Source organism: Phaethon aethereus (genome assembly GCF_964289735.1).
Source record: "Phaethon aethereus genome assembly, chromosome: 20".
In the NCBI taxonomy this organism is placed as follows: domain Eukaryota; kingdom Metazoa; phylum Chordata; class Aves; order Phaethontiformes; family Phaethontidae; genus Phaethon; species Phaethon aethereus.
In genome coordinates this window covers 6,790,223-6,817,728 of record NC_138596.1, presented here as the reverse complement: position 1 = coordinate 6,817,728, position 27,506 = coordinate 6,790,223, and the positions used below count along the sequence as shown (strand labels likewise).

The following is a 27,506-nucleotide window of genomic DNA, read 5'->3' as shown; positions in this document are numbered from 1 at the left end:
TTGTGGCTTGAGATAAAGGCAGTTCAATAGGTAAAGCAAAAGCCACACACACAAGCGAAGCAAAACATGGAATTCATTCTCCACTTCCCATGGGCAGGCAGGCGTTCAGCCATCTCCAGGAAAGCAGGGCTCCATTACGCGTAACGGTGATTTGGGAAGACAGATGCCATAACTCCAAACATCCTCCCTTTCCTTCTTCTTCCCCCAGCTTTTATTGCTGAGCATGACGTCATATGCTATGGAATATCCCTTTGGTCAGTGTGGTCAGCTGTCCCCGATGTGTCCCCTCCCAACTTCTTCTGCCCCCCCAGCCTCCTTGCTGGTGGGGTGGGGTGAGGAGCAGAAAAGGCCTTGACTCTGTGTAAGCACTGCTCAGCAACAACTAAAACATCCCTGTGTTACCAACACTGTTTTCAGCACAAATCCAAAACATAGCCCCATACTACCTTCTGTGAAGAAAATTAACTCTATCCCAGCCAAAAGCAGCACACAAAGTTAATGGCTAGCTAGCATTTGGCTCTGGAGATTGCATCACCATGAACAGCTTGCCAACATCTGACAAATTCCACGTGGGGTTGTAAAAGGCAGTTGACACTTTTAATTTGGAGCTTAACGTAAATGCTAAGTTGTAATTTGTTGTAATTTGTATAAATATAATAATGTTGAGACCTGTAACTTTTGCATCACATCTTAAAGCAAGTTTAAGTAGAAGTGAGGGAGTAGATGCTGCAGCACAAAAATAGCCCAATCCCTCATACCAGTGTAAAAAACACACTGCAATCAACCAAGTCACAGGCACTTCTGTCTTGCACTGCAGTATTTGAGCCACAAATGATGGATGATGAGAGTTAAAGCTTGCAACAGTTTGAAACCCGAGCCTTAGAAAGTGGGTGAAGGTTAAATCCTCTTTCCCAGCTTCCTCACCCATCACTCACCCTTTCACACAGACATTCTTTAATGTTAAAGGCTACTATAAAACATAATTATCTAGTGAGGTATGGGATTGTTGATTGCTCCCATTTCTCTGTGGCTCTCTAGAAGAGCTTTGTATTGCTGTTACTTCAGTATAAAAATACACTATTAAAAATAACTTCTGCCATGAAAGTGTCTTCCAAGCAAGGTGAGAGTAGCATTACCCACTCCTAGGCTATTGGGTGCAGCTGGGAGGGACTACTGAAGATCTTGCAGACTTCAGGCCCAGGAGCCTGCACGCAGACTAAGCTGACAAGCTGTAACAGTCAAATCCTCTGGAGAGATTTTTCTGATTTAAGGAGACTGGCCTAGTATCTTCTAACAGTCAGATCCCTCAGATGTGCCCCTCTGCTTAGGAAGACCTGGAGTTACCACACAAAGTCATTTATCCCCCTTAGTTAGAAGAATATAAAGTTTCTTTTACAATTTCCCCAAAGCAGCACAGGGGCAAGCAGTTACTCCCCCCACCCCTTTCTCTACTGTGGTAACAGATTTCCCTGAGCTTATCAAGACTTTCCATATTACTGTAGCAGGAGATGTGATACGATGCCACAGCTCAGACATAAACTATAACCATGCCCTTCTGTCCCTGAAAAGCTAATGCCCATCTGTAGAAGCCACAATGGCATCAGTCTGCTGTGAAGGACAGGAAGCCTTCCACCATACCATCCAAGGGTATTCACCTTTGCAGACACTATCATAGTCCTGAACACACCACACATCCTTTCATTTCACTAGCCCATGAACGAGACTGTGTACAAGGAAGGCAATATGACTGCCTGGAAGAATTCTTCTGTTCTCCTTTGCTCTAGTCTAGTTTTTGTTGAAAGAGGAATTAAATACTTAATAATCCCAGCACTTGGAAGAATAAAGCAGGAGAGGCTGTATCCAGTGCTATATGTGTCATGCTCAGAAATTCTCTATAGGTTAAAAAAAAAATAAAGGGGACGACATTTGGATACCAGCCAGCTCAGAGAAGAACAATGGGATGTTAAATTAAAAAAAAAAAAAACAAGAAGTTAAAAAGCCCACACAGCTCTCTGGTATTTTCACCGAACTCCCTGCAACGGTAAAAAAGCTTAAGTGCAAGATTTCCAAAAGCTCTGAAAGTGCTTTGGAGACCTGAAGGGTAATCAGTCCTTGGCTTTCGTATCTCTCATGGCAAGATCTTCGTGAATATCCAGCCTGGCCTGTACAGTCTTGCAGCCTTTATCAGAGTAGATTTTCTGCTCTTTTGGGAAGAACGTAATCTCGTCAACCACTGCTTGAACAATCTTCTCATCGACAGCATAGCCACGGGCTATCATTTCAGCCCTGATGCACATCTTCACATGCTTGTGCTCCAGGGGCAGGAAGGGGATAAAGTAGTCAATGAGGTTCCTGTCGATGAGGCTGCTGTGCCACAGTCCACCTGGAGGAGTTGGGGGAAAGGGAAAAGCAGGGCAGGGTCAAGAGATGAACCCTGTGTTATGAAGTAAAAGAAATTTCCCATTTTCTGGGTAAAGTGACTTACTATTCTTGTTATTGAAGGCTCCTACAGATAGCAAGGGCTCCAGGTCTTTCAGTTGAATCTCTTCCCTGCGCTTTCCACTTGTCCAGAAGTCAAAAGCTGCTTTATTAATTAAGTCACCACCTGCATTGCTATTCATAAAAGAAAAATGTACAGTGGTGAATACAGCCACAACTGAACCAGAATTTTTTTGTAGCCAGTTACATGTATTACTAATCGCTTGATGCCAAACAAATCACTAAAACAGAAATCTCTAAGGTTTAGGGAAAATCTCCAGTTCCTACAAATTGCCATCAATGTATGATGGGTTGATCCTGGCCAGCAGCCAAGCACCTACACAGTCGCTTGCTTACTCCCTCCCCACCCTAGCAGGATAGAAGGAGAAAATAGGAAGAACAAAAGTGAGACTTACGGGTCAAGATAAAGTCAGATTAATAGATCATGAAAAGAGGAGGAAAAAACCCCAAGGAAGGCTGAGGAAATCACTCGCCACCCCCATGGCAGACCAATGCCCAGACAGTCTCCAAACAACCATTACCTTGGAAGCTGAAACCCCCCTTCTTTCTCTACCCCAGTTTTTACTGCTGAGTATGACATTACACGGTATTGAATATTCTGGCCAGTTCAGGTGTGGTGTCCCAGCTGTGTCCCCTGCCAATCTCTTGCCCACCCCAGCCTGCTCGCTGGGGGCAGCATGGGAAAAAGAGAAGGCCTTGAGGCTGTGCAAGCATCATCCAGCCACAGCCAAAACACTGCTGTGTTATCAAGACTGTTTTAGCCACAAATCCAAAAGAAGCACCAAACTGGCTGCTGTGAAGACAGTTAACTCCATTCCAGCCAGACCCAGTACACACCGCACCCATCCCAGAGAATTTCCCCAGAATGTGAACTCTCACACAGTCTGAGCTCTGGGCCAAGTTTGTGAGCTTACCATGCTGCAGTCACCTGCTGCACGGCATCAGAGCTGCTCCACTGCAGCCACAGGCCACGCGAGAGCTCATAGTGCTCCCCTCTGTCTTCACAGAGAGGGTCTCTGCCCCAGAGCAGTTCTGCTGCTGTTCTTTCAGTGAGGTCCCACAGGAACATCATTATCATCATAAACAGATTTATCTCACTATCCCAAAATGACTGAAATCTGTGCTACAGACCTGAGGAAGATGAAGATGGCTCTTCTGTAGGACACCCCATCAACCTGCTCGTAATAGTCTAGGAACGGCTTGATGGCATCAATGAGACCCTGGTGCATTTTGTCCATCTCATCAAAAATGAAGACAGAGTGGGGACAGGCACTGACATTGCCCCGAATCCAGTTCTGCAGTTGTTCCTGGAGCAATAAGTTGAAAAAACACTGAAAAACTAAGTCTGTTGGGGATGTACTGCAAAATGGTTGTATGTGACAGCCTCTAGGGACACCCTTTCAAATGTCAGCATCCCATACTCACTGGTTATACCTTTTCCTGAAGAGGGGACCATAAACTCTGTGACTGATCCCTTTAACAGGTGACACTGAATTTAAATGTGAATTCTTTTCCTGATCACAGAGGAAAGACTTTCTCATTCTTTCTGCTTAGTGTGTGGATAAGGTACAAAAACCAGTCTGAGATGGAAAATCTTGAAGAAAGCTTATTTTTGTTTAAGAAAAAAAATCCATGTTTCCTCTTTCATATAGAAACCGCATCTATCAGAACATCAGTTTTGTGCACTTTCAAACATTAAAACATGAAGATCAGAAATTATGTCAATGAATGAATCCACCTGAAAAATCTCTCATGTGGGCCACACTTTCTCATTGCACAGTGCGTGGTGGGTTGCCCCAGCCAGCAGCCAAGCAGCCCAGCAAGGTGAGAGAGGAGGAAAAATAAAGGCAGGAAAACTCACAGATCGAGATAAAGACATTTTGATAGGTGATGGAAAAAGAAAAAAAAGAAAACAAGCAAAGGGAATCACTCATCCCCTTGACACATACAGACTAATGCCCAGCCAGTGTTAGAGCAATAACCACCTTGGAAGCCAACACCCTCCCCTTTTTCCTTCTTCTAGCCCAGTTTTTATTGCGGAGCGTGACAGCATATGGTACTGTGACCAGCTGGGGTCTGCTGCCCTGGCTGTGTCCCCTCACAATCTCTTGCCCACCCCAGCCGGCTCGCTATGCATGGGGAGAAAAAGCAAGCTTCGGGGCTGTGCGAGCACTGTTCAATAACAGCCAAAACACCACTGCGTTATCAACACTGTTTTAGCCACAAACGCAAAACACATCACCGCAGGAGCCAACCAGTACACGCAGTTTTCATGACAGGATTCTTTCCTAACAGCAAGCACCGCAGAAATCAGCAGATGGCATCAGTGAGAGGACAGCACTAGGAAACTGCTCTCACTTTCAATTTCCTGGCATTTTGGTGCCTTTCACTTTCTGCACATATCTCCCCCTCCATCTCTCCTAAGCCCCAACTTCGGAAATACCCAGCTGTACACCTCCAGTCATCAGGTACCTGGGGGACCCGTGCAGCACTAACAGCCAAACCCCTGCACCAGGGGGTTTAGGGACTCCGGGTAACTTGGATTTCCTTGTGTCCCCCCTCACCTTGTAGAATTTGACTTGGTCGTGGTGGGGGAAGTGCAGGGTGGCCAGGAAGAGATGGACAAACTTGCTGCGCAGGCCGGTGCGATGGACATTCTCTGCCAGGATTTGGGCAAGGAAGTTCTTGCCGGTGCCGGCCCAGCCGTGGAGCGAGAGTGTCAGCGGCTTCTTGGGGCTGGGGTTGTTGCTGAAGCCCATCACCACCTTCAGCACCACGTCCTTGGCCAGGTGCTGCCCGAAGAGCCTGGTATCCAGCTGCTCCTTCAGCGCTGCGGGGAGAGGGAGAGCTCAGCATCGCATGGCCACCAGCGGCTGCCGGTCACCGGCCACGCACCAGGCTAGCTTGGCATGGCCACCGATGAATGTCGGTCACCAGCCATGCGCTGGGCGGGCTCGGCATGGCCACTACTGGTTGCCAGTTACTGGACACACACTGGGCGAGTTCAGCATGGCCACTACTGGGTGCCGATCGCCGGCCACGCACCAGGCGAGCTCAGCATGGCCGCTGCCGGCCATGGGTCTCAGCATGGCACGGCCACCGCCAGGCACACCAGGGCTGCCGCGGGCAGTGACCGGTTACCAGCCGAGCTCTGGGGCAGGGCTGGGGAGCCCGGCGCCCCCCGCACCGTACCGGAGGCATTGATGCTGTGCGCGGCGCTGGGGCAGCACTCCACGTAGCTGCAGTAGAAGCTGGGGTGGGACAGGTAGCCGGCGAGGGCCCAGGCGACGCCGATGGCCAGGCCCACGCTGAGCGGCTCCACTGCCGCCAGTCCCGGCAGCAGCAGGCAGAGCAGCCCGACCGACCGCTGCATGGCGACTCCGCACCCGACAGCGCTTCCGCCCGCCGGGCAAAGCCCCGCCCCACCAGTAGCCGCCGCCGCCGCCGCCATCTTTGTGAAGGGCAAGGACAGTATTCGCTGCCCTGCTGATGGCGTCGGCAGGCCGTAACGTACCCGCGGGGGGATGACGTTAGGGGCGTTGCGTGACGGCATTAGTAGCCTCGAGCAGCGAGGTGGAGAGGCGGCAGGGGAGGCTCAGGGCGTTCTCACCGCCGCCATCGCCTCGGGTCGAACTGGGTGCCATCGCTCCCCTCAGAGTGAGCTGGGCCCTGTCCCTGCCATTGCCTCTCAGAGCAACCCAAGCCCCATCTTCTGTGCCTGTCCCCCCACCCCGCCGGGTTTTCCTGCAAGACACCAGCGCAAATGCTGCTCCCCATCCCGTGCCACAAGCATGTGCCTCCTCTCCCCGCCAGCAGCAGGGGTTGACGCAGCGGTCGAGAGCGTGCCAGCAGGCATGGGTGGTTGCATCAGGCTGAGCAAACCACGGAGGAGCTGCCCACAGCCCACCCGAGAAATGTCGTGGGCACTTGGTGTGGAGATCAGGAAGTTTTTTCTGCATCCTGTTCATTTACTGATCAGAGGCGCTGCCGCACGGCCTTCCCCAGCGCAAACAGCTCAGCCAGGACAGGGTAACCACACTGGCTTGAGGCGGCGGCGCCGCGCGGATGGCTGCTGAACCAGGGCACCGACGCTGACCGAGGCCTGCTGACGGTGTGGAAAACTCATCCTTTGTGCTCAGGTTTCCACAGCTGTGGTGCTGATCTCCCGTGTGATTTCTGTGAGGTATGCAGGTGATCGCCAGTATAAAACAGCCCGATACTATTACTGAGAAAGTTATTTATTAGTAGATTTTATTAACTAGGGCAATGCTAGGACTTAAGGCGCAAACACTCTTACCACAACAGTGGGAGATTTTCCTCTTTAAAATACTTTTGTTTGGGAGTGTTTCTGTGGCAAGGAGAGCAAGCCTCATCACCCACGTATGTCCCTCTTCTGCTCACTCTATACCATAATTGTTGCGGTGTCCTATGTATTTATTTATTCAAGAGCTCTATGAAAGGTGCCTCTGGCATGGGGCAGCCTGAATCCCTTTAAGGAAGAGTGTGTAGATTGAGCTGCAGGAAGGAGAAAGGGAGTTACTGGTTCTTCCATTTTCTGTGGTCTTGTCACAAGAAGAGGAGGCATTTGGCCTTGTAGTGCCTAGATGCTCAGAGTCACTCTGGAGGCCACAGTCTTGCAGCCTTTGCTGGAGTAGAGTCTCTCTTCACTGGGGTAGTCGGTCATTGCCAAGGCAATCTCTGTGATGAGGTCTTCATCCTTGGGATGCCCTTGCACGTGCAGCTCCTCCCGGACGCACTCTCTCACATGTTTATACTCAAGAGGAAGGAAAGGGATGAAATAGTCAATCAAGTTCTTCTGGATCAGTTGACTGTGAAAGAAACCACCTGGAAGAGAGAATGGGGAGTTTTACCATCAGAGTGCTACAGAGGCCAGTGTGTTGCTGCATGCTCCATGGATCATTTTGCAGAAGACAGAGCACATCAGCAGTCCTGGAACTGAGCCCTGAGCCCAAGAGGTACTCACTGTTTCTGTTCCTAAAAATTTCCTCTGAGAGCAGAGACTGGAGCTCCTTTACAGGAATGTCTTCTCTTGTCTTCAGCCTTCTCCAGTAATCGAGAGCAATCTCTGTTATTTTATCTCCACCTGCATTGCTGTTAGGAAAGAGATTCACTGACTCATTAGAGCTGTATCTTTGCCATCTTTATTGCTCTGTGTGAATCTGCACTGGAGTGGAGGTGACATGTCCCTACATGCAGGCGTTGCCCAGATATGGGAAGTGACAAGGACCACACTATCTCCCAACTGACAGCAGCATCTGATGGGATGAGCTCTCCACTGGCACAGTGGCTTGAGCTACTGCCTTTGTCACTGCAGCAGAGCAGGGGGATTGGTCATACTACAAGGTGTTGCTGAGAGGCTCTCTAACAAGCCGCTACTCACTGTGGTAATTGCTGCCCCAAGCTGAAATAGGTAGTTGGCCACATGTTTGAACGTAAAGGCAAGCTGAGAGGTAAGCCAGCCCAAAGCTTGGGGTTCAGGCTTGCTTCAGTCCTATGATGTGAACAGAGCTGTGTGACCCTCAGCAAAGGGATTTCCCAGGAGTAATACCTGGAGGAATTGTGCTCCCTTGATCTGTGTGTTCAAGTGTCCTTCAACAGGTGAGTTTTCCCCTCTCTGCAAGTAAAGACGTCCCTAGGGGAGTCCCATCCATCCTACAAAGACCCTTCTGCCTAACGGTGGTTTTATAGGGCTGGAGAAAACATATTTACTGACCACTGTGGAAGTGGCATCTCCAGTACTCTTGGAAGCCACCATGGCTAGTTGGTGGTTTCCCATTCACTTGAGGAATGGGAGCATTTTCAGCCCTGGGACAGCTCTTTATGGTTTTGAATAGCTTAGGTCTTCTGGCTGACAAGATAGCTGGTCATGTTCATTGACAACAGGCTGTAAAGACAGACAGCAAGGCACCTTGAGCTGCTCAGCTGCGCTGCAGTCAGCTACAAACATATCAGCAGCTATTTCTCCCTTTGTCCCTGCAGATCCTGTGGGACTGTAATTCTTTCATCTTTAGCTTTCCTTACTTCAGAAAGAGGAAGATTGCCTTGCCATAATAAACACCATCAATCTCTTCATGGTAGTCAAGGAATGGCATGATAGAGTCTATGAGGCCATGTGGCATCTGATCCATCTCAGAGAAGATAAAAAGGGACCTTGGACAGGCACTGACGTTGCTGCGAATCCAATTCTGCAGCTGCTCCTGTGAGAAGAGGCAAAATTACCCGGGACTTGCACTCGCAATTGCAGATAAATTGGAGAAAGTGAGATAAAGCTGGAAGTACCTTATAGAGATGAACATGTGAAAGGTGTGGGAAGTGCAGTACTGTGCTGAAGTGGTGCACAAACCTCTTTCTTGGCATGTGAAGCTGATAGAGGTTTTCTGCGATGATACTGCTGACAAACGATTTGCCTGTTCCAGTCCAGCCGTGGAAGGACATCACCAGGGGCTTCCTGGGCCGTTTGGAGCGCATATTTGTGCCCAGAGCCCTCAGAAGTATCTCGATAGCAAGATGCTGGCCAAAGACTTTTCGCTCCAAATCCATCTTTATAACTGAAGGAATGAGGGGAGAGAAAAGTCAGAAAATGCCATATTATTCCTCCATTTTTTTTCCAGGTGCAGCTGAATGACCATCAGGGAGAACAAATGTTCACTGCCCTCCAGCCATGACAAGATTGTGAATCAGCAGAGCATCCAGCTGAGGAGCAGACTCATGAATCAGACTCTCGATGGCATTTATCGGAAACAAGCAGTTTGTATGAGAGAGGCAGGAGTCCCAGCGGTGTTGTGGCTACTGCCTCCTATAAGGTCCTAGGATGGGATCTAATGCGTTTGCAGGGACTTGTTCACTGCATGTGCTAAATTCTCGTTAACTGTTTTTGTGGCATCCAGCATACCTCACGTATATAGACAAATGTGCTTCTCTTGCTACGTCAAGTTCTCTTTAAAAAGTACCACAACTGGTGTTTCAGTAGCTAAAGGACACTGTACAAACAGGCTGTTTGTAAGCAGCCAGACCCAGAGCTGGTAGGAAGTGACAGATTGAAGTACCTGGAAGGCACACACATCTACAACAACTGGGGATTTGTTTTGAAATCTGCATCCCAGCTCTGAAATGAAGCAATATTTGTAATCTTGTGACAAAGAGAAGGGGGATTTCCAGGTGGCAGGATCAGGAGTTAATGGATAAAAAGTTGCATAAGGTCTTTTTCAGACCATGCACTAGTTTCCAGCAGGCAGAGTGAAACAACCCCTTCTTCCCCAATCACTGAGGACTGCCAGCCTGTTTGTCTCAGGGAAGTGAAGCAGCATGTTTTCAATCTAGACGTACCACTAATTGCTGCTCATTTGGCAGCAATGTATTACTGTTGCCTGTATTACAGGCAACCACCAACTGGGGTGTGGGATACCACTGGGGTGTCCTTCTCAAGAAGATGTGGGATTATTTCATTAGCTCTTAACCTTGAATTTGCCTCCAGAATTTTGCCTGCTTCTGCCAATATAAACCAAGACATGAGCACGGAATATGCCCCAGTACTTCCATGCGAAGCCGGGTACATGACCACTTGTGGGATAAGCAATTTTAGGTTAGTACGGCCGTTGCCTTCTAGAACCACTGTGGGCAGTAGCTCTTCTCTCTCCACAACCACCCCAAAGGAGGCAGACATTAAAAAGGAAGCCCACACCACCCTGGGAAGAACCATCAGCTGGTCCCACTGAAAACCTGGCTCAAGGTGCCCTTGCCACTGCCTTACCTGTTAAGTCCAGGGTGTCCTTCATATTGCAGCACTCCAGCAGACTGCACTTGAGCCAGGAGTGAGGGGAGAGGAGCTGCCACGCAACAGCAGCACCTCCCATGAAGACTGAGGTGCTGAGAGGGTCAAAAGCTGGCGTCAAAGTGGGCACAAGAATAAAGAATACAGCAGCATTCGTAAGCTTCATGGTGGGAATTGAAAGCCAGCCTGACTCAGCAGGAAAGGAGAGCAAAACAGAAGTTGCAGAATAACTTCCTGGAGTGTGGGGCTTGAGGCTGTTCAAGAGGATGGAAGCCAAGTTTCCTTAAGATGGAGTTCTTAATGAGTTAACAGGCTTATCACGCTACTCCTTGGAAACTGAAAGTGTTGTGAGGAGGGTATCACTGCATGGGTAGAGTGAGTTTCATCAGAACAACCCCAGCTCTGAAGAGAGCAGGACTGGAACCTCACTGCATCTTAACCAAGGTGCTAATTGGCCTGGTGATTAACCAGAAACATAGCAATGCTTGTTTTGGGCTTAGTTCAGAATGGGTTGTGCACCTAGCATCGCAGAGCCCAGAGGTTTCTGTAGCAGTGGCTGGAGCTCTGCAACTCACAGGTCTGAACATGTCAGAAAGCTGCTTTATTGAAACCAAGTTCTCAGAGCAGGTATTTTGTCGTGACAACTCCATGATCCTCCCCATCGCCAAAGTAATGTGTTTGCAAAGGGGAAGGACAGACAGTGAAACAGCTTTCATTTTCTCAGCAAACTTTTTTTTTTTTAATGAAAAAAATGTGAAAAGCACTTTTAAGTAGTTCTCATTTTATTTTTAAAATCTCATTGGAAAAACACTAAGCAGCATTATTTAGTATTCAAAATACATGCCCAAGAGTTGACGTCTCTCTTGAAACCAGTGCCCTGTGCTGCTGACTGCCAAGCACCTTGGGAGCCCTGTTGTTCCCTGTTTTGAAAGAGTCCTCACTGTCAGCTGCCATCGGCTCTTGAGGTGGGCACAACTTACAGTCTTGTCTCATTATTCCAAGGTATTTTGCCCAGACGGCTCATCTACAGAGGGGTGTCCTCAAAGCCCCAGGCTTTGGGTTGCAAGGAGCTAACACCTGAGGAGCGGGGCTTGCTGGGCTTTCCAGCTGCAATCTCTCCATTAGGAGACCCGGAGGCTGCATAGAAGCCAGAGGAAGGCACTGTGGCATATGCAGGTTTACATGTTGCCTGGACTCTGTCAGAGCTCTCTTGAAGTCAACTCAAGTGATGTTTTCACAAAGGTGGTTTAATAATGCTGAAAAAATGATGGGAATTTTTCAGTCAACTGTTTCCTTGATGCAGCAGTCCCCTGCATTTGTCTGTGCTGAACACTAGATGGGGTGTCAGTCAAAGGTTTTAGTCCAGGATTTACAGGGCAGAACAACTTTTGCAGAAAACTGAGTCATGCCTGAGAAAAACGAGAGAGTACACATCTGCAGAGCTGACCACTTGTGCTACGAAACGTGATTTCTCGGGATCATAGCAGCCAGCCCTCACGGCTGTTCAGGGTTCACACAGAGCAAGAGCCTCACAGGCAATTTCAGCAGGGGATGGGGAACAGCCTAAGTCATCTTACAAAGGAAGATGGAGAGTTTGAATAAAGAAATGAGGCTGTTTATCTGGGATCTGTAGGTTTTCTTGGCTGTACAGCTGAATTAAAGGTGCAAGCAGGTTGTCTTGCTCACCTCACAGACTGCAGCAGATACTTCACTGTTCCTTTGTAGAATGGAGTGTGGTCGCATGAATGCTGAAATGGATTATCACCCCTGAATCTCTCTGGGACAAAGTGGAGTGCCAAGTTGTGTCCTACAAAGGGTGAATCAGTTGCACACTTTATGGTCCACCCTTTCAAACCTGGATTGTGTGGAGCCTCTTCTGACTGATATGTGAAGGGGGTGATGAGATGTCCATAGCAAATTTTTCATTGTGGTCTTGTGTCCTTTCACAAGGTCTCACCAGCCTGGAAGGGACTGCATCTCCCAAAATGCAGATAGGAAATGCAAAGTGATGCTAGAAACAGCACAGAGAAGGAGAATTACCTCATCTATGCAAAAAGAAGGGGTAGCATGGGACACATCTATAGATCTTCTCCTTTCCATGTGGGAGGGAGGTGGCATATATTTCCTATACAACAATAGGATGTATGCTGCATAACAGGTACCAGATGGGTGTTTAAATAACCTTCAGCTGCAACATGTCATGCTGTTATCTCATTACTCCTTACAAGTTAAATGGGTTCAAGCTGGGCCCGGACATGGATGAGATGTCTAATAGCAGTGATGAGGCTGACACTGATGGCAATTTCCTTGAACAGCTGTCTGGAAGCTCCAAGTGGAGCACAGACCCCACAACACACAGTCCGCAGTGCAACGTCTTGTTGCCTGTTGTATTGTGCTGCTGAGCACGTTGCTCTTCTGGTCTTGCCGCCCTCCTGTGCCCTGGGCACAGAATTGGCATCCTGTCATGTATTCACACTGGCCTCCCTGACCAGCACATGGGGTGGCGGTGGTCAGCCAGCAGTGAGTCATCTTGAATGTTGCCACGAGCTGAAGGTACTGAAAATTTGTATCAGAGAAGAACTTTCAAAAAGCTTTCAGTGTGCAATAGTTGCTTTAGGGTATCTGTGATTTGTGGTGTTAATCAGCATTGGAAATGGTGTGGTGGGAAGGTGAGGGTGTAGGGAGAAGTAAGGGCATGGGGGGATTACAGGAAGAGAGAAGGGAGGGATTTGGGAAGCAGTGGTATGAGCTGGAGGATATGGGGAGTTTGCAGTGAGTAGGCTGCAGTGATAAAGCTATTGTGATAGGGGAGGTAGTGGAGATGGGGTGGCTGTATTGAGGGAGAGATAAGTGGAAGATGTCCCTGCTCATTGCAGGGAGGTTGGACTAGACGACCTTTCAAGGCTCCTTCCAAGCCAAACCATTCTATGATTCTATGATAAGGGATGCAGAGATGAAGTACTTAAGGCCAAGGGTGAGGAGAGAAGAAAGTCCCAGATGAGACATTTGCCTGGCCTTACTCTGCTTTTGGTGTGTTGAAATATTCTTGTCACCCCCCCACAGTTTGATTTGTATGTTGTTCGTTGAAAGTAAGCATTCTCAGGACTTTGGACTCACAACTCCATGGCAGAGAGCCTAGAGAATTTGGGATATGGCTGGTTAGTGTGGCTTTCTGATCACGAGGCAGCATACCTTGCAGTTGGCTGGAGAGCCAAGAAACATAATGTCTCCAGCCAGGGGACAGGGTGCAAGGAATTGGTGTTGCAGCTCTGCCTTGAGTTCATGGAGTGCAAGAGGTTTCCAGGTAAGAATTGTAGGGTCAATGAATCAATGCTTTTCCCAGAAAGAAGTCTGTATTTTTGTTGGAGAATATATGAGGTCTTCAATAGTTCCAAGTGCTTTATGAAACAGGTTTGGTAACATGACTGCTGTTTTACGTGAGGTGCTGGCCTGGCAAGAGATTCTTGCTGAAGGTTTCTAATTGGAGACGAAGTGGGAGACTCATTTTTCCCTAAATTCTGTTTAATTTCTACCTAAATCTTCCCTCCCTGCCTTCTGATTCTGGCTAGATGCTCTCTATGGAGTTTTTCTGAGGGGAGTTTGGTTTATTTTTACCCTTTCTCTCCCTCCGCCCCCGTATGTGTGGTTTGGGTTAGTTTTCTTTCCCTGCTTCAATTTCAGCATCATCTTCCAAGTGCTCCTTGTCCTAAACATAGAGATGAGGCAGCGACAGGAAAGGGCTGCCATTGACGTACATTGGGATCTTTGAAGGGTGGGATTGTGGTGGGCTTTATCCAAATACAGAGCCTGGCTAAGCTCTGAGGACTACACTAATGCTGTGGGAAGGCTCTGACTCACTGGATTGTGTTCATTGACCTTTCTATAATGTGACAGTAGCAATAACACAAGACACCAAAATCTACATTAATGTTGAGCAAACATTGTCTAATCCTAGCAACACCCAGGGAGTCAAGGACTGTCGTCCTTCTCTTGTAGGTAGGAAAATTGAGGTTTGCAGATGATGAAAGTTCTTCTTAACATGATAGTTCATAGCAAAGGGTTTAGCAGTTCTGTTCCATCCTTGAAATCTTTACTCAAGAGCTTGACCCATGATTTGCCATGGGCAGGCTTAAAAATCCTTGTCTGGGGTACAAATTCAGACTCCCTTGTGTGACCATGTGCTGCTGTGCTGTGTGGAGAGAGACAGTCCAACAAGGAAAGGTATGGTTGAGCTTGGGATTTGGGTGAAGTGGAACATCATCCACACGTCCAAATAAATCTGCCTGTGTGAAAGAATTCCTTTGATCATGTCTCAACCTTTGTAAAACTCTGATGTACCAGTAGGGGTTTTTTTGTCTGGATGCTGTCTGTAGAAAACGTAATTGGTAAGTTCTTCCCTACAACAAGAGAAAAGGATTTCCCATCTGGATGCACAGCCGTAAAGTTCTTTTGTCTGAGCCTGTATTGCAGTCAGAGACCACGGTCTCACTGTGCTGTACAAGCAGAATGAATAACCAGCCCTAAAGACCTTACAGTGTTTGGATGCAGTGGTGGTCCAGACCAGAGCTTTACCTGGTCTACACTGGTACAGCCCCTTCCCAGAACAATGTACAGCAGCTGAGGATCAAGCAAGGTTTATCAGTGCTGCTGATGCCTTTTGGCCATGGCGAATGCTGACAGTCTCTGCAGGGGGAGACAAATGTGATTTTTTAATCTGATATCGAGTGGTTTACAGCAGGTGGAGCTACACAGGTCGTGTTACCTGGTAGGGATAGGCGTGAAAGATGGGGGAGAGGAGGGGAAAGGAGGTGTTTAAAGCCATGCTTGATCTACAGTATCAATGTGGGTGAGGGAAGTGGCTGTCTCACATTTCTTGCCTCCTGTGGGAACTTCTTTGAAAGGTAATGTTTTATAGATAAAAGTGCAAGGTGACAAGCTGGCAGGGCACTTCTTTGCTCTTTATATGGTGAGATCTAGTGCTGAAACCCGTTTGGTCTTTCGCTCATACTCGCTCCATCAAGCAATGATGGATGGAGAAGGTCTTTCAAAACAAGCACAGGGACTTATTTAAGTGCCCAGCAGCCAAACTGGCTCTGCTCTTCCACAGACTGCTGTGTGCTCCAGAGGGAGAAGGGATGGAGCAAGGCAGCCCTTTGGCTTTGGAAAAAGTTAGAGGTTCTGTTCATCTGAACAGGAGACGCTGGGACTGCCATAGTGACAGGCTTTGAGGAGAACAGTTTCTTAATTTGTAGCTGGGTGATCTTAACAGATGTCCATTTCTAAAACGGACTTTCATGGCATAGACACGCTCCAAGCTCATGCAGGTTTTGGTGCCAGGAGTGAAGAGGTTAAGGTATAGCTTAGAGAAAATTGCTGTTAAGAGTTTAAATACCAGTGCTGCGAGGACATTGGAGCTGAGGTGGGTGTTTTATGCACTGGCTTGGGTGTCTCCTCTTGCAGGGCAAGAGGGTACAGCAGCTCAGGGTCTAATGGTACCACCCAAAGCCAGATGCAAATAAGCAGCAGCCGCCTATGGACCATGCAAATCCACCTGGGCTGGCAGCTGAAAGGGGCACCCTTGGGGCAGCAGCTGAGGAAAGCAAAGCAAAGCAGGGTGGGGGCAACAAAAAACACAAAGCAGGGTGTTTTACCAGCCCTGCCTTTTCACCCGCTGCTGCAGAGCTGGCTCTGTTCCTGCCTAATTGCCTCTGGGTTCTGATTTCAAGGCCTGTGTTGTGCAAGATCAAGATGAATAATGTATGAAGTGGTAGTGATAGAGCCAGTGGACAGGCTATCTGGTTTCATTCACATGCTCCGAGCTCAGCTCCAAGCAGCTCCGAGCAGCACCGGGTAAGTCACATCATCTGTTCTTCCTAATTCCCTGCATGTGTCTCTGTGACATGAACAAGAGGGGAAGGAGACCCCGTAAAACGGTTACTGTTATCATCTTAATTTAAATTGTCTTCCATTCTGGAACTTATTGTCCCAGGAAGTCATTTAATTTTAACAGTTTGAACAGTGGACTTGATGTGTGTAATTATCAGGCATTACCATCATGTACGACAACAAATTTGCAAGAAAGAGAATTAAACCTTGTGCTGTAGGTTCCTCATTGGTAAGATGGGGATGCTGTGAGAGTTAGATTTCACCTGCCTCAATCCTACCTTTGTTTTTTTCCCTTCTTTTAAAATTGAGCCCAGAATCTGAAACTGGAGACTGTTCCTAGTTGGCTTTGACTGGGCTCCAGTCTGGGTCTGGGACCTGCTTTCTGGTTTTGTTCTCCAGGCTGGCTTGGAAGCAGCTGGAGTAGAGCAGCTCTTGCATGAGCCTGTCTGCTGTGTGTAGCAATAGCTTTAATTGAGAGATCAAGAAATAATAGTAAAACTCTAGCCCATATTCTATCTTAAAGCTTGAATTCTGTTGCAAATAATAATTTAGGGATAAACACTGTGTGAAAGGGGTGAAACCTGAACTTAATGAAATAAGAAAACACTATGCTTACATGGCAGGGAGGATTGCTACAGGAAGAGGATTATAGGGCATGAGTAACGTTGTGCCCTCGCTCCAGTCATGGGCTCTGATGTGGCAAGTGGCTTGTATTTCATCCAAAATACTTAAGGTGGTGGTGTGATTAAGCAGACATCTCCATCCAACGCTTTGGGACCCTTAGGTGAAAGAGGATTTAAAAGTGCTCAATAGGTTTTGGGTTGGACTAGAATCAGAGGCTGTGTTTGGCTTGGGGTTTGCAAAACTAAACACCCTGCTCTTTCACCCATCTCCTGTGAAAGAGCTGTAAATACAGGTCACTAAAATTAGTCTTGCAAAGCAGCTGTTCTGACTGGCGCCTCTGTTAGTCCTGCTCCTCTGGCTCCAACTGATGCTTGAATAAAGACCTCTGCCTAGTTTTGATCAGCTTTTACAGCTGGCGTTGATGAGCAAGTAGGTTCACCAGGAGAAAGCAACTATTTGCTGTTGTAAGAGTTCCTCCATTGGTTCAGACAGGCCAGGTCTGGCTGCCCTTGGAGGGCTGTGAAGGTTATGGAGCTAGGCTTGGTACTTACCAGCTGGTTGCAAGGCAAGAGAAGAACACCAAGCAGTTTGCCAGCCAAGGCTAAAGGACAGCAATTCCTCTTCGGGCTCCTGGTTTGTTGGAGAGCCTCAGAGGGGATCTGTAACCAGAGAATAACAAGCACCAGCAGCCAGCAAACCTTGGCACCAGCGGTGAGGTCTCCTGAGCAAGGAGGGATGTGGTGATTTCTCTGGAGACCGCAGCAGAGAGGCTTCCTGGAAATTGCACCAGGTCTGTCATCGCTGTGGTTTGGACATCAGGCTGTCGGTGTGGGACAACCAAGGCATCTGTCCTATTTGGTGAGCTGCCGTCGGGAGCTTTCCAGTCCGTCTCTGACCTGTGTGCTGCCTCTTCCGCCTCTGGTGCTGAGAACAACTGTGAAGAAATCACCCAGGGTAGTATCTCTTAGACAGGAACTCCAGTGCAGAGTGAAACCCTGAGATGACAAGCTATTGTGCAGCTGTTTCTGCTAAACAATAGCTGACTTAAGCAGACAGCTGGAGAAAAAATGGCTTTGCAGGGCCTGAGGTGGTCCAAAAGGCATGTGGCCTTTTGGAGTTGACAGTCTCGGGCCCGTTTTCCAGGGACGACTGTGTTGTCTACAGCCTGCCTGCGTTTGTCCTTCACACCCAGGGTAGAGCTCTGCCCTACCCATACTGGTCACTCCTGTACTGTGGGTGTAGCTTCAACTCTGCACTAGCTTGATGCAAAATGAATTCGCTCAACCCCACTCTATTCACCCGATAGAAGAAATGTCATCTTGGTTTTTTCTAGGTCCTTTCTGGATTGGTTGGTTTGTGTCACTGAAAGAAAAAAAATAAAATCCAGGAGCAAATTTTAAAATTATCTACATGTACTGAGAGTTTGGGGAGGATCTTGTAGCTCAGGAGCGTGAACTTGAGTGACTGCAAACAGACACTTACTGAAGTCCACTTACTCAGCTGACTTGAGTGCTACAGTACGAGGGGAAAAGCATCACACCGTGCAGGAGCTCCTTCTGATTGTTCTGTAGGTGGGACCTGAAGATTTACCTGCTCTTGGGCAGGTAAATCTCACAGAAAGGCTGTAGCTACCAGCCCTGCTCTCATCCCTTAATGGTGACCACCATCAAGTGCGCTGGGTGGCTTTCCCAGTCCCCTCGCTCCAGCTTCCAGGCTTGTCCAGCCACATACAGGTTGTTCCTCCCGTGCACTGGAGGAAGTATGTCTGTATCTGCTCCTGCGGAGGGACAAGTGACAGACTTACTGAAAACACCTCAATGAACAGTTGTCACTAGGTCTCAGTGTTTAGAAATGCGTCCCTCTATTTAAGCAGGACCAGCTGAGAGGTATTTAATTTTTTCACTTTTGCAATGTCCAGCTGAAGTGCTCTATGAGGACCTGTTAATTTATGGCTAGCATCTTACTCGGAATGACCTGGCAAGTGTGATTCCTATACAGATTCATGAATAAGGATGGAGGGTCAGGAAGGGGTCTGAAAATGGTAGGTTCTTTTTCCAGGAGATATGTTATCTAACAGGAAGAAAAATGTACTCTGCTAAAATACAAGATTGCGTGCAGGGCTTTAGTTTCTAGCTATTGTTAAAATGTGTGTTTGAGAGCTGGGAACTCTATGGCCAATGGTGAGCTGGAATGAGTTGAAAACAGGAGAACAGACGTGCTCTACAAAGAACAATGTTAAGTCCATGCTAATAGCATAGCGAGAGGAGACTGCGCTGGAGGATGTAGAAAGGCCCCGAAGGAACAGAGATGAGCAAGCCAGATCTATTGCCGGATAGCTGCGGAGTGAATGTCCCAGGGCTGTCTTCTGTAAGAACATAGCTGAAATTCCTTCAGTTTGGGAGTAGCCCCTCCAAAGTACTACATAACTTGGTGTGGAGTCATCCTAGACCCCTCAGTGAGGACTTGTGGCGTTTAAAAGAAAAATGAGCTATTAGGAGGCCGAAAGATGGTTGGAGTGCAAGGGGTGAAAGGAGTTGGCAGTCATGTGCTGGTCATCTGCTTGCTTTAGTGTTGAAGGGAAAGAAGAAAGTATGACTGGGATAATCAAAAGCATGGAGGAATGTCCTTTGAAGAGAGATGAAAGCGAGTGGGACTGTGGTAAAGCTGAGTAAGAGGTGATTTCACAGACATGTATCGAAGGAGGAGTACGCTAGACAAAGCTGAGCAAGAACTGCTGTTCTTCCTAACCCCCTGCGTGTCTCTCTCTGACATGAACAAGAGGAGAAGAAGATTCCATAAAATTATCATCATCATCATCTTAATTTAAATAGTCTTTGATTATGAATTTATTGTCCCAGGAATTAATTAAATTTTAACAGTTTGGACAGTGACTTGACACATGTAATTATCAAGCATTATCGTCATGTATGACAACAAATTTGCAAGAAAGAGAATTAAACCGTGTGATTCAGAGCTTAAATCAATCTCTAACTTCTGAAGACTGGATGAAACAGGGCGTGTGGGGCCAGAGAGCTTCAGTCCATTGCTGGCTACCACAGGGGCTTGCACTCCCTTGAAACCACGGTGCGTCCCACGGCTGGTGCAGCCCGGCAGGCTCACTGCTCCTGTTGAAGAGCAGCAGGTCCCACCAGTGAACTTCCCCCAGCTCTCCTTGTGGGACAGCTCTAGCCCTGCTAATGTGGCTGTAGTATCCTGTAGCTTCCTGTCCTGACACTCATTCCACAGCTGCCTTCCCACCTGGACCCACCTCCACCATGGGTGAGCACCACTTCTTGTTCAGTTTTGGCTGAGTTGGCGGCACTGTTAACAGAAGCATGCTGTGCTAGACAGATGCATTCTGCTGCTTTGTAAATATTTCTAACAAGAACGTATCTCCTTGTGGAGGGCTGCATAGAGCCGTCAGGGTTGGGTAGACACAGGGTGGAGCAGATTTCTGGGCACACTTGATGGACACAAGGACATAGCCTGCAAATCAGGAGAGTAATCAAAGCATGAGACCCAGGCAGGTTCCTGTGGAGTCCTGCTAATGGATTGTGCAGGAGGGGAAGAAATCTTAGGACCGTTAGTTCAAGCATCACTGCCTATGGAGTAGAATGGAGAGAGATTTCTGTACTTCTTTGCGTCATTCAGGCAAAATTCTGGTCTTGATAAAGTCAGGGGATGACTCTGGGAGGTTCTACGGTCCTACATCCCTTTCCTCACTGTGGGTTTGGGAAATATGCACTGATTGTTTTTAATGTTGAAGTGCAGTGGATGCTGTACTGCACAGGGTATGTAATCCCTGCTCAGACGTCCAGGCAGGGGCCTGTGAGCTTCATTCCCTTCTCCCTATCTCCTGCTCCGCTGTCTTGGGATGTGACTCTAGCCTGGGTCATGCTCTGTGAGTGCTCCCACCGCTGTGAGCAAGAGGGCAGCTGAGACAACAGTGCAATAAAAAGCTTACAGGCAATGAGGGCTGTAAATAATGCAGCTAAATTACTCCCTACTTATGGGAAGGGTGTTCTTAGCATTGCATATGGGGGGTGTTTATTAATAACATTGGAGCTGAGACCTGGACTGCCTTTCTCCTGGCTGCTGAGATGCTGAAGCAAGCCCAAAAGACGCGTTGTGCACCGCCCAGTGCAGAGAAAAGAAAGGGAAAGTTTTAACATGCATCTGGGGCATAGCTACAGGCTGACAAGTGACTCAACTCAAAAAACCCCAAACTGCCAAGAAGCTCTGACTTCTGCCTGAGTCAGGTCTCGTGAGAAGGACGCCCTGGTCTGCTGCTCTAGGAAGCCCAGCCACCTTCCTGCGGCTGAGGACCATGTTCTGAGAAGTGAGAGCATTTAGGAGATCAGCATGTGTGATAAAGAGATTTAGAAAACATGACCTATAAGGAAGGGTGGAAGGAATCGCTGCTGTTTAGTCTAGGGGTGATGGAGGGGACACAGAGAACTTGGGGGTTTAAAAATAGGCTCTGTGTTTTGGAAAGCTTTGTGGTGGGTGAAGCCCTATGGCAAGGCCATGAAGGAAGGCTCTCCTTAGAGTCGGTCTTGCCAGGATGGCATAGCTGCTCTCAGCTGGGGACAGGGACAGGCAATGAAGCGCTGACCTTTCATTTCCCTGTCTCTGTGACAACTTGAAAATGCTTTTCTGTTGAAAATGGGACTTACAAGGCTTTAAAATGGGTGAGCTCTGAAGCCTGGTGCTCTTCCTGGGTTTCAGGGCAGGGTTAACAGCCCAGGACCTGAGGTACCCACCTGCCAAAAAAGCTCCTTGTTCTTATTAAGCTGGGCACCCCGCTGCACTTCTGAGGGCAAGCGGAGCCCTGTGGATCAACCCAGCAGGAGATCACAGTCCTTGGTCAGGTACTGAAGAAGAGAAAGGTTGTCTTGGTTTGTTTTCTACTCTTCTTCTTGAAGCTGCTCATCTGCTGTTGAACGTCAGGTCTCCGTAAGGATAAAATCTGGGACCATGTCTGCTTTCTCTCCCAGCCCTGTTAGTGAGCCAGTGCTGTTGAGGCTGTAAAACATGCCCTGATTCCTATTTCTCCATAGCACAGCATGTGGAGGCAGGACCATGCAGCATCCTTTACCTTTGCTCTTGCTCAAGAGCATCCCACCAGGGAATCTGTATTTACTTTGTAGTTTTGCAAATGCCTGAAGCCTAGGAAACGTTTCCCAATTCTGAAATTTTTGGCAGCAGGATTTGTTTCTCTCCTCTCCCAGTCTGGTGGGGAAACTCCCTCTTTTTGGGCAATAGCATAAGTGGTTTTTGCCTGTTGTTTACAGCTGATGGGATCTGGTTCTTGGGAAGAGAAACACATCACGAGTTGCTGCGGTGTGGCTGAGAGAGGTGCCGGCTTCCCGCACACCCTAAGCCCTGACCCCTGTCTCCCACCTTTGCCCGTGGCAGCAGTGGCAGGTGCAGCTCTGCCTAAACCCAGCTTTAAACCAGCTGGGTGAGAGGGAGAAAGCAGGGGAGAGGAGAAATAACTTCCCTCAGCCCCTCTCCCAGCAGGGTTGTATCCCTGAAGGCACAGAGCAGCATAGCCAAGGAATTCTTTCCTCTAAGAGAAAGCCCAGGCGTGGATCCATGTGAGGCTCAGAATAAAAGAAAATAATCTGCTTCCCGCATGCTCACAGCCTGATGGCCTCTATTCTAGTGTCTCCTCGCTGTCACAGCAGCAGGGGACATAGGGACTCCCCTGCAGCCAGGGTGGGTACGACAGCTTGGGGCAGGAGAAGGGTTGGGAGCAGGGCAGCAGCCCGGGGGCAGGCAGGAAGGGATGGTGCATGGAGCTGAAGGGAGAAGGCAGGAGGATGTGCCGCTGCCTCTTGCTTGGCCCTGGGCCTGATCCCTGTCCTGGGGCTGGCTGAGGAAGAGCAGCTTCCTTTGCTCCTCTTCTCTGCCTGAGACCTGGAGCCACTGCAGCACTGCCCCTTCCCCGGGACCTCTCCTGCTGCAGGCAGCTGGTCTTCTGAGTGAAGGACTATTGGGGAGAGTCGGATCCTACATTCCTCATGCCTGAGGCCTCTCGGATAGCTCCAGCCAGTACAGTCACTTTAAAATGCAAAACAGACGAAATCTGCCTGAGTTTGCCAAAGGCTGAAGCATCCCGTTTGTTTCAGGAGATGCTAATGCCGGTGGTTTCGCTGCTGAGTGACTTCGCGGTTATTTTCTGCCGTCCTGCACGCCGCAGAGAGCGGCGAGGAGCCCGTGAGCTGCGGGACGGGGAGCTGCAGGTGAAGCAACGGGATTTCATTCATCTTGGGGAGAAGGTGCGTCACGGTGATGTGACTCTTCATGCAGGCTAAGGAGTGAACGCAGGCGGAGCGCCTTTCTCTTTAATAAACAGCTAAACCGCTCATGCCTTTACTTGAAAATGCTGCTGTTTGATGAGGCAGCGCAGCCTCCCGTGGGCAGCCGGATTTCCCAGGGCTGGGTCCAGCCAAGGGCAAGTGATCACTGGGGCAGGGCACGTCTGCAGGCTCTGAGGCTTTGTGCTGGGAGAAGCAGGAAGAAATGGCAGGGGAGGAGGGCACCGGCGCCTGCAGCAGCGCCGGGACAAGCCGGGAATGTGGCTCAGCGCTGCTTGGAGCTATGGGCTGAGCTGCGGGCCCCGGGCAGGCGAAATCCCAGCTGGGCTCTGCGCCTGCTCCACCAGCACGTGGGAGCACGCTGGAGAAGTGCCACCTGCCTGCCTGTCTCCTCCAGGCTGGAGTGGTCCCCTCAGGCTCTTTGCCCAGCCCGGGCTGTGGGATGTAATTGCTCATTTGGGAAAATTTTGGGGAATCTGAGCTGTAATTGCCCAAAGCGTCTGCTGCCCTGTGAGATCAGGTTGGAGGCCAGACCGTGCCACCCCAGCATACGTGCCTGTGCTCCGCTGACAAGGATTTGTTACACAACCAGCGCTCTCACGTAGCTGCCACCAGGAAATTCTCCAGCATAGCAATAGTGGAAAAACTTGTAGCTATAACACTGTAGTGTAATTCAGCTGGTCAAATAAATAACAACTCATGTGGGAACTGAGGGTGATTTTTGTCCATAATCTTTCCAAAGCAGGTTTGTTATGAGAGGATTCTATTTTTAAGTACTTTTCTCAAGCATCTCCCATGCATTTTTCATTCCTTCTGCCTGCTGCAGTTCGGTTCCTGCTCCAGCAAAAACCTCCATCTTTTCCCCACAGCTCCTGTCAGCCTAACCTCATGACTAAGTCTTTCAAAGCCTGACTCCAATTCTTATTAATAATTTCTCAAAAAAATGCAATGTTTTTTGCTAGCGGTGTTGGTTTTGGGTAGGTCTTGTCCTGGGTTGAGACCTCTTGTGCTAAGGGCTTTAAGGCAGGGCTCGTAGTTTCAAGACATACTGCCCTTAGGAGCTGGTCCCGTTCGAGCAATGGCTCTGTCCTAGCAGGACGTGATCTGTGGAGGAGGATCAAACTGTTAATATTAACAGCCTGCTTCCGCCCAGATTAATGGGATGGTTGAACGTGCGCCCGGGAGCTGTGCTGCCTCGGGTCAGGAAAGCCAGGAAGGTGTGACTCTGGAGCGGATGTGTCCTACATGGCGCGAGGCCCCAAAATTTGAGGGATCAGGCGGGAGCTGGGATCCCAGGAGCATTACACCTGCCTTCACAGGCAGCTTCTGCCCCTCGTCCCCATCCATGCAGCTGCTGCGCTGGCAGACCCGGCCCTCCCCGCTGGGGTTCAGCTCTGTGAACGGTGAAAGGATCTGAAATGCATAAACACATGGAAAAAAACAACTTTCTTTGCCCACATGGTTTTTATACACCATGGAGCCCGCCCAGTACATACAACACCCATGCCTGGGTCTGCCCCAGGGAGTTACGCTTAAACAAACTGTGCTTCTTGATCACTCCATTCAATTTAAATTTGTGCCAGTTGCTGGTGCAAATTGTCCAGGGCTTCGTGCCAGTGCTTGAATAATGCAGAGGAGGAGAAAGTCCGTCTCTGGCTAGCAGGAGAAGTCCTGGCTTGTCTGCAGGTGGTACCAAGCTTGTGCGTATTCGTGCTGCTCAGTGAGGCATGCGGCTGCCGCCGGAGGGGGAGAAGGTGCACGAAGGAAAAAGGTCTCACTGCCGAAGAGCCTGCAGGCTGGATCCTCAGCTGGTAAAAACTGGAGCGGCTCCATGGAGGGTGTGATGTGTTGGTGAAGGGTCTGGCCGCCTGCCCTAGCCCCAGGCTCCCGGGAGAGCTGGGGAAGGGGCTGCCGGAGAGAGTCTCATCCCTGCTGCAGGGCTGGTCTGGCCCCTGCGTCACGCCAGTCCTTGGGCACCAAGATCCTCCCCACTATGGGTTTGTCCCTGTCGACTACAGAGAGGGGAAATGGGAGGGAGCAGTGTTTGGGATGTGGCTTTGCCGTCAACTGCTTATGCTTATGGCATTTATAACTGCTGAGCCCCAGGAAGGCGTGAGTGGGGCTTGGATGCAGTTTGGTGGCAGCACAGGGCTGGGGTGCAGGGTGAGCACCCCAACCCTTACCACAGTGTTTGAATCCCCACGGCTGCTGCGTGTCCGGTGTCCCCATTCCCAGCCCTGGGAAGCAGCCCGACGGAGGCATTCCCTGCGGAGCTCTGCGCCGGGACTTGTTCAACAGCCACCTTGACGCCAGGGTGCTGGTGACCAGCTGCAAGTACCTCTCCCTTGAAACCAAGCGTTGGGGGTTTTCGAAGGCTCTCTGCACACTCGGGACGTCATGGGCCTGAGCCCGGGCGTCGCTGTTGTGGTTTAACCCCAGCCAGCGACTAAGCACCGCACAGCCGCTCGCTCCCCCCTGCCTCCGGTGGGATGGGAGAGGGAATCGGAAGAGTAAAAGTGAGGACACTTGTGGGTTGAGGTAAGAACAGTGTATTAATTGAAAGAAAATAATAATAATAATGATGATGATGATGATGAAGAAGAATAAAAGGAAAATAACAAAAAAAAAGAGAGAAATAAAACCCAAGAAAGACAAGTGATGCAAATGAAAAACAATTGCTCACCACCCACTGACCGATGCCCAGCCTGTCCGGAGCAGTGATCCCCCCCCAGCCAACTCCCCCCCATTTATTCACTGAGCGTGACATCATATGGTAGGGAATATCCCCTTGGCCATTTTGGGTCAGCCGTCCTGGCTGTGCTCCCCGCTCGGCTTCTTGTGCACCTCCTCACTGGCAGAGCATGGGAAATGGAAAAGTACTTGACTTCGTGTAAGCACTAAGCAACGACTAAAACATCAGTGTGTTATCAATATTATTCTCATACTAAATTGAAAACACAGCACCGTACCAGCTACTAGGAAGAAAACTAACTCTATCCCAGCCGAAACCAGGACAATCGTGATGAGCAGTGCGGCATCTTTGGGTTTGCAGCATCAGGGCAGAGCAGCGGTGGCGAGGGAGATTCAGAGGCAAATGCAAAGAATTTGCAGATCTTCATGCCGGGAGGGAGATCGTGTGCTTCAAGGGTCTTTCTGGCTCTGAGCCTGGCCTGCCAGGCTGGGAGCCAGCGCAGGGGTCTGGAGCCGGGCAGGCTGGGGTGGAAGGAAGGAAATCTGCTCTGGACGGGCGCAGGAAGAGCTCAGCCCTTGGCCGAGATGGCCGGAGCACGCAGCTCACGTCTGAGCTGAGCTTGGCAGGAGCAAAACCTCTCCGCAGCGCTGATCCTGGCAGGAAAGCTGCCCTGGTGTGACTCCACGCTGACGGTTTGCTGGGAACGCAAGAAATGATGTAACCCTCCCTTCTGCAGGAGCAGAGGCGAGGGCTGGCCAGTGGCATCTCTTGGCCACTGGTCAGGGCTGGTGGGATAACGCTGCCCAGACGGAGAGGTGACTGTTTTCCTTTTTGGCATGCTCCCTGAGCAGCAGCCGACCTTCCGGAGCTGCCCATATAACCCGATTCATGCATGCACGACGGAATGTGCCCAGAGCACGAGGCTGCCTTCAATTCACACCAGCGCCCCAGGAAAAAGGCTCCTGTAGCCTGTTCTCTCCCCGGGGGACTGGGTGCCACCAGCGTCCCAGTGCTGGGGACAAACCTGTCCTTGTGCAACAGGGTCTGCAGTGACAGGACCACACTGGTCCCGGGCCGAGTGCGATGCTCCTCTGGACCCTCTTGGGAAGGACAGGATTAGTTTTGCTCAATGGCAGTTAAAAAGTTAAAAAGCCCTGAAGAACAAAACCAGTCCTAGAAGCACCAATGCTTTGATAGATTGTTTTGTAAATGACAAACCCTTGTGCTCAGGTCTTTGTTTTGGGGCTTTTTTTGGTGGCTTGAAACAAATTTTTTTATTCCAACATGTCAGTTAATTAAAAAAACTGCTCACATCCTCAAAGTGAGCATCCTCATTTTCCACTCAATCTCCGACAGTTTCCATTTGCCTGAAATATATCTTCCCCCCCCCCCCAACTCTGTAAAGGAACAGAACCCCAAATCCAGCCCTTCAACACTAATAAACTTGGAGAGCTCCAAGCTGCGCAGAGCTGCGGGCTGGCTGGAGGTTTGCTGCTGCTGGCTCTGGGGCCAGGGCTGGGGAAGAAGGAGTTAAAGGTTTGCACTGGAAGAGCAGCCCAGCTGCCTGCAGTGGCTTAGATCCCACTCTTTCTTCACCAGTGTTTGATGGCTGGGGAAAGCCAGCTCCAAATTCAAATAGCACTTTCTAGACCAAGGACAAAATTACACCCGACTGCCCTGATTCACCCTC

At 49.4% G+C, this 27,506-nt stretch overlaps 1 protein-coding gene across 1 annotated transcript; it reads right to left on the bottom strand.

Annotated features, from left to right (window-relative positions):
- Window positions 1-1,379: 1,379 nt before the first annotated feature.
- LOC309412266 (uncharacterized protein) lies at window positions 1,380-10,457 on the bottom strand (the record flags this gene model as incomplete). Its single annotated transcript, XM_082009138.1, has 10 exons — window positions 1,380-2,383; window positions 2,486-2,613; window positions 3,631-3,806; window positions 5,064-5,329; window positions 5,692-5,982; window positions 7,108-7,344; window positions 7,484-7,611; window positions 8,542-8,717; window positions 8,800-9,068; window positions 10,271-10,457. 10 exons carry the CDS (start codon window positions 10,455-10,457, stop codon window positions 2,106-2,108), a joined length of 2,136 nt encoding a protein of 711 aa, XP_081865264.1. The 3' UTR covers window positions 1,380-2,105.
- Between the last annotated feature and the right edge of the window lie 17,049 nt (window positions 10,458-27,506).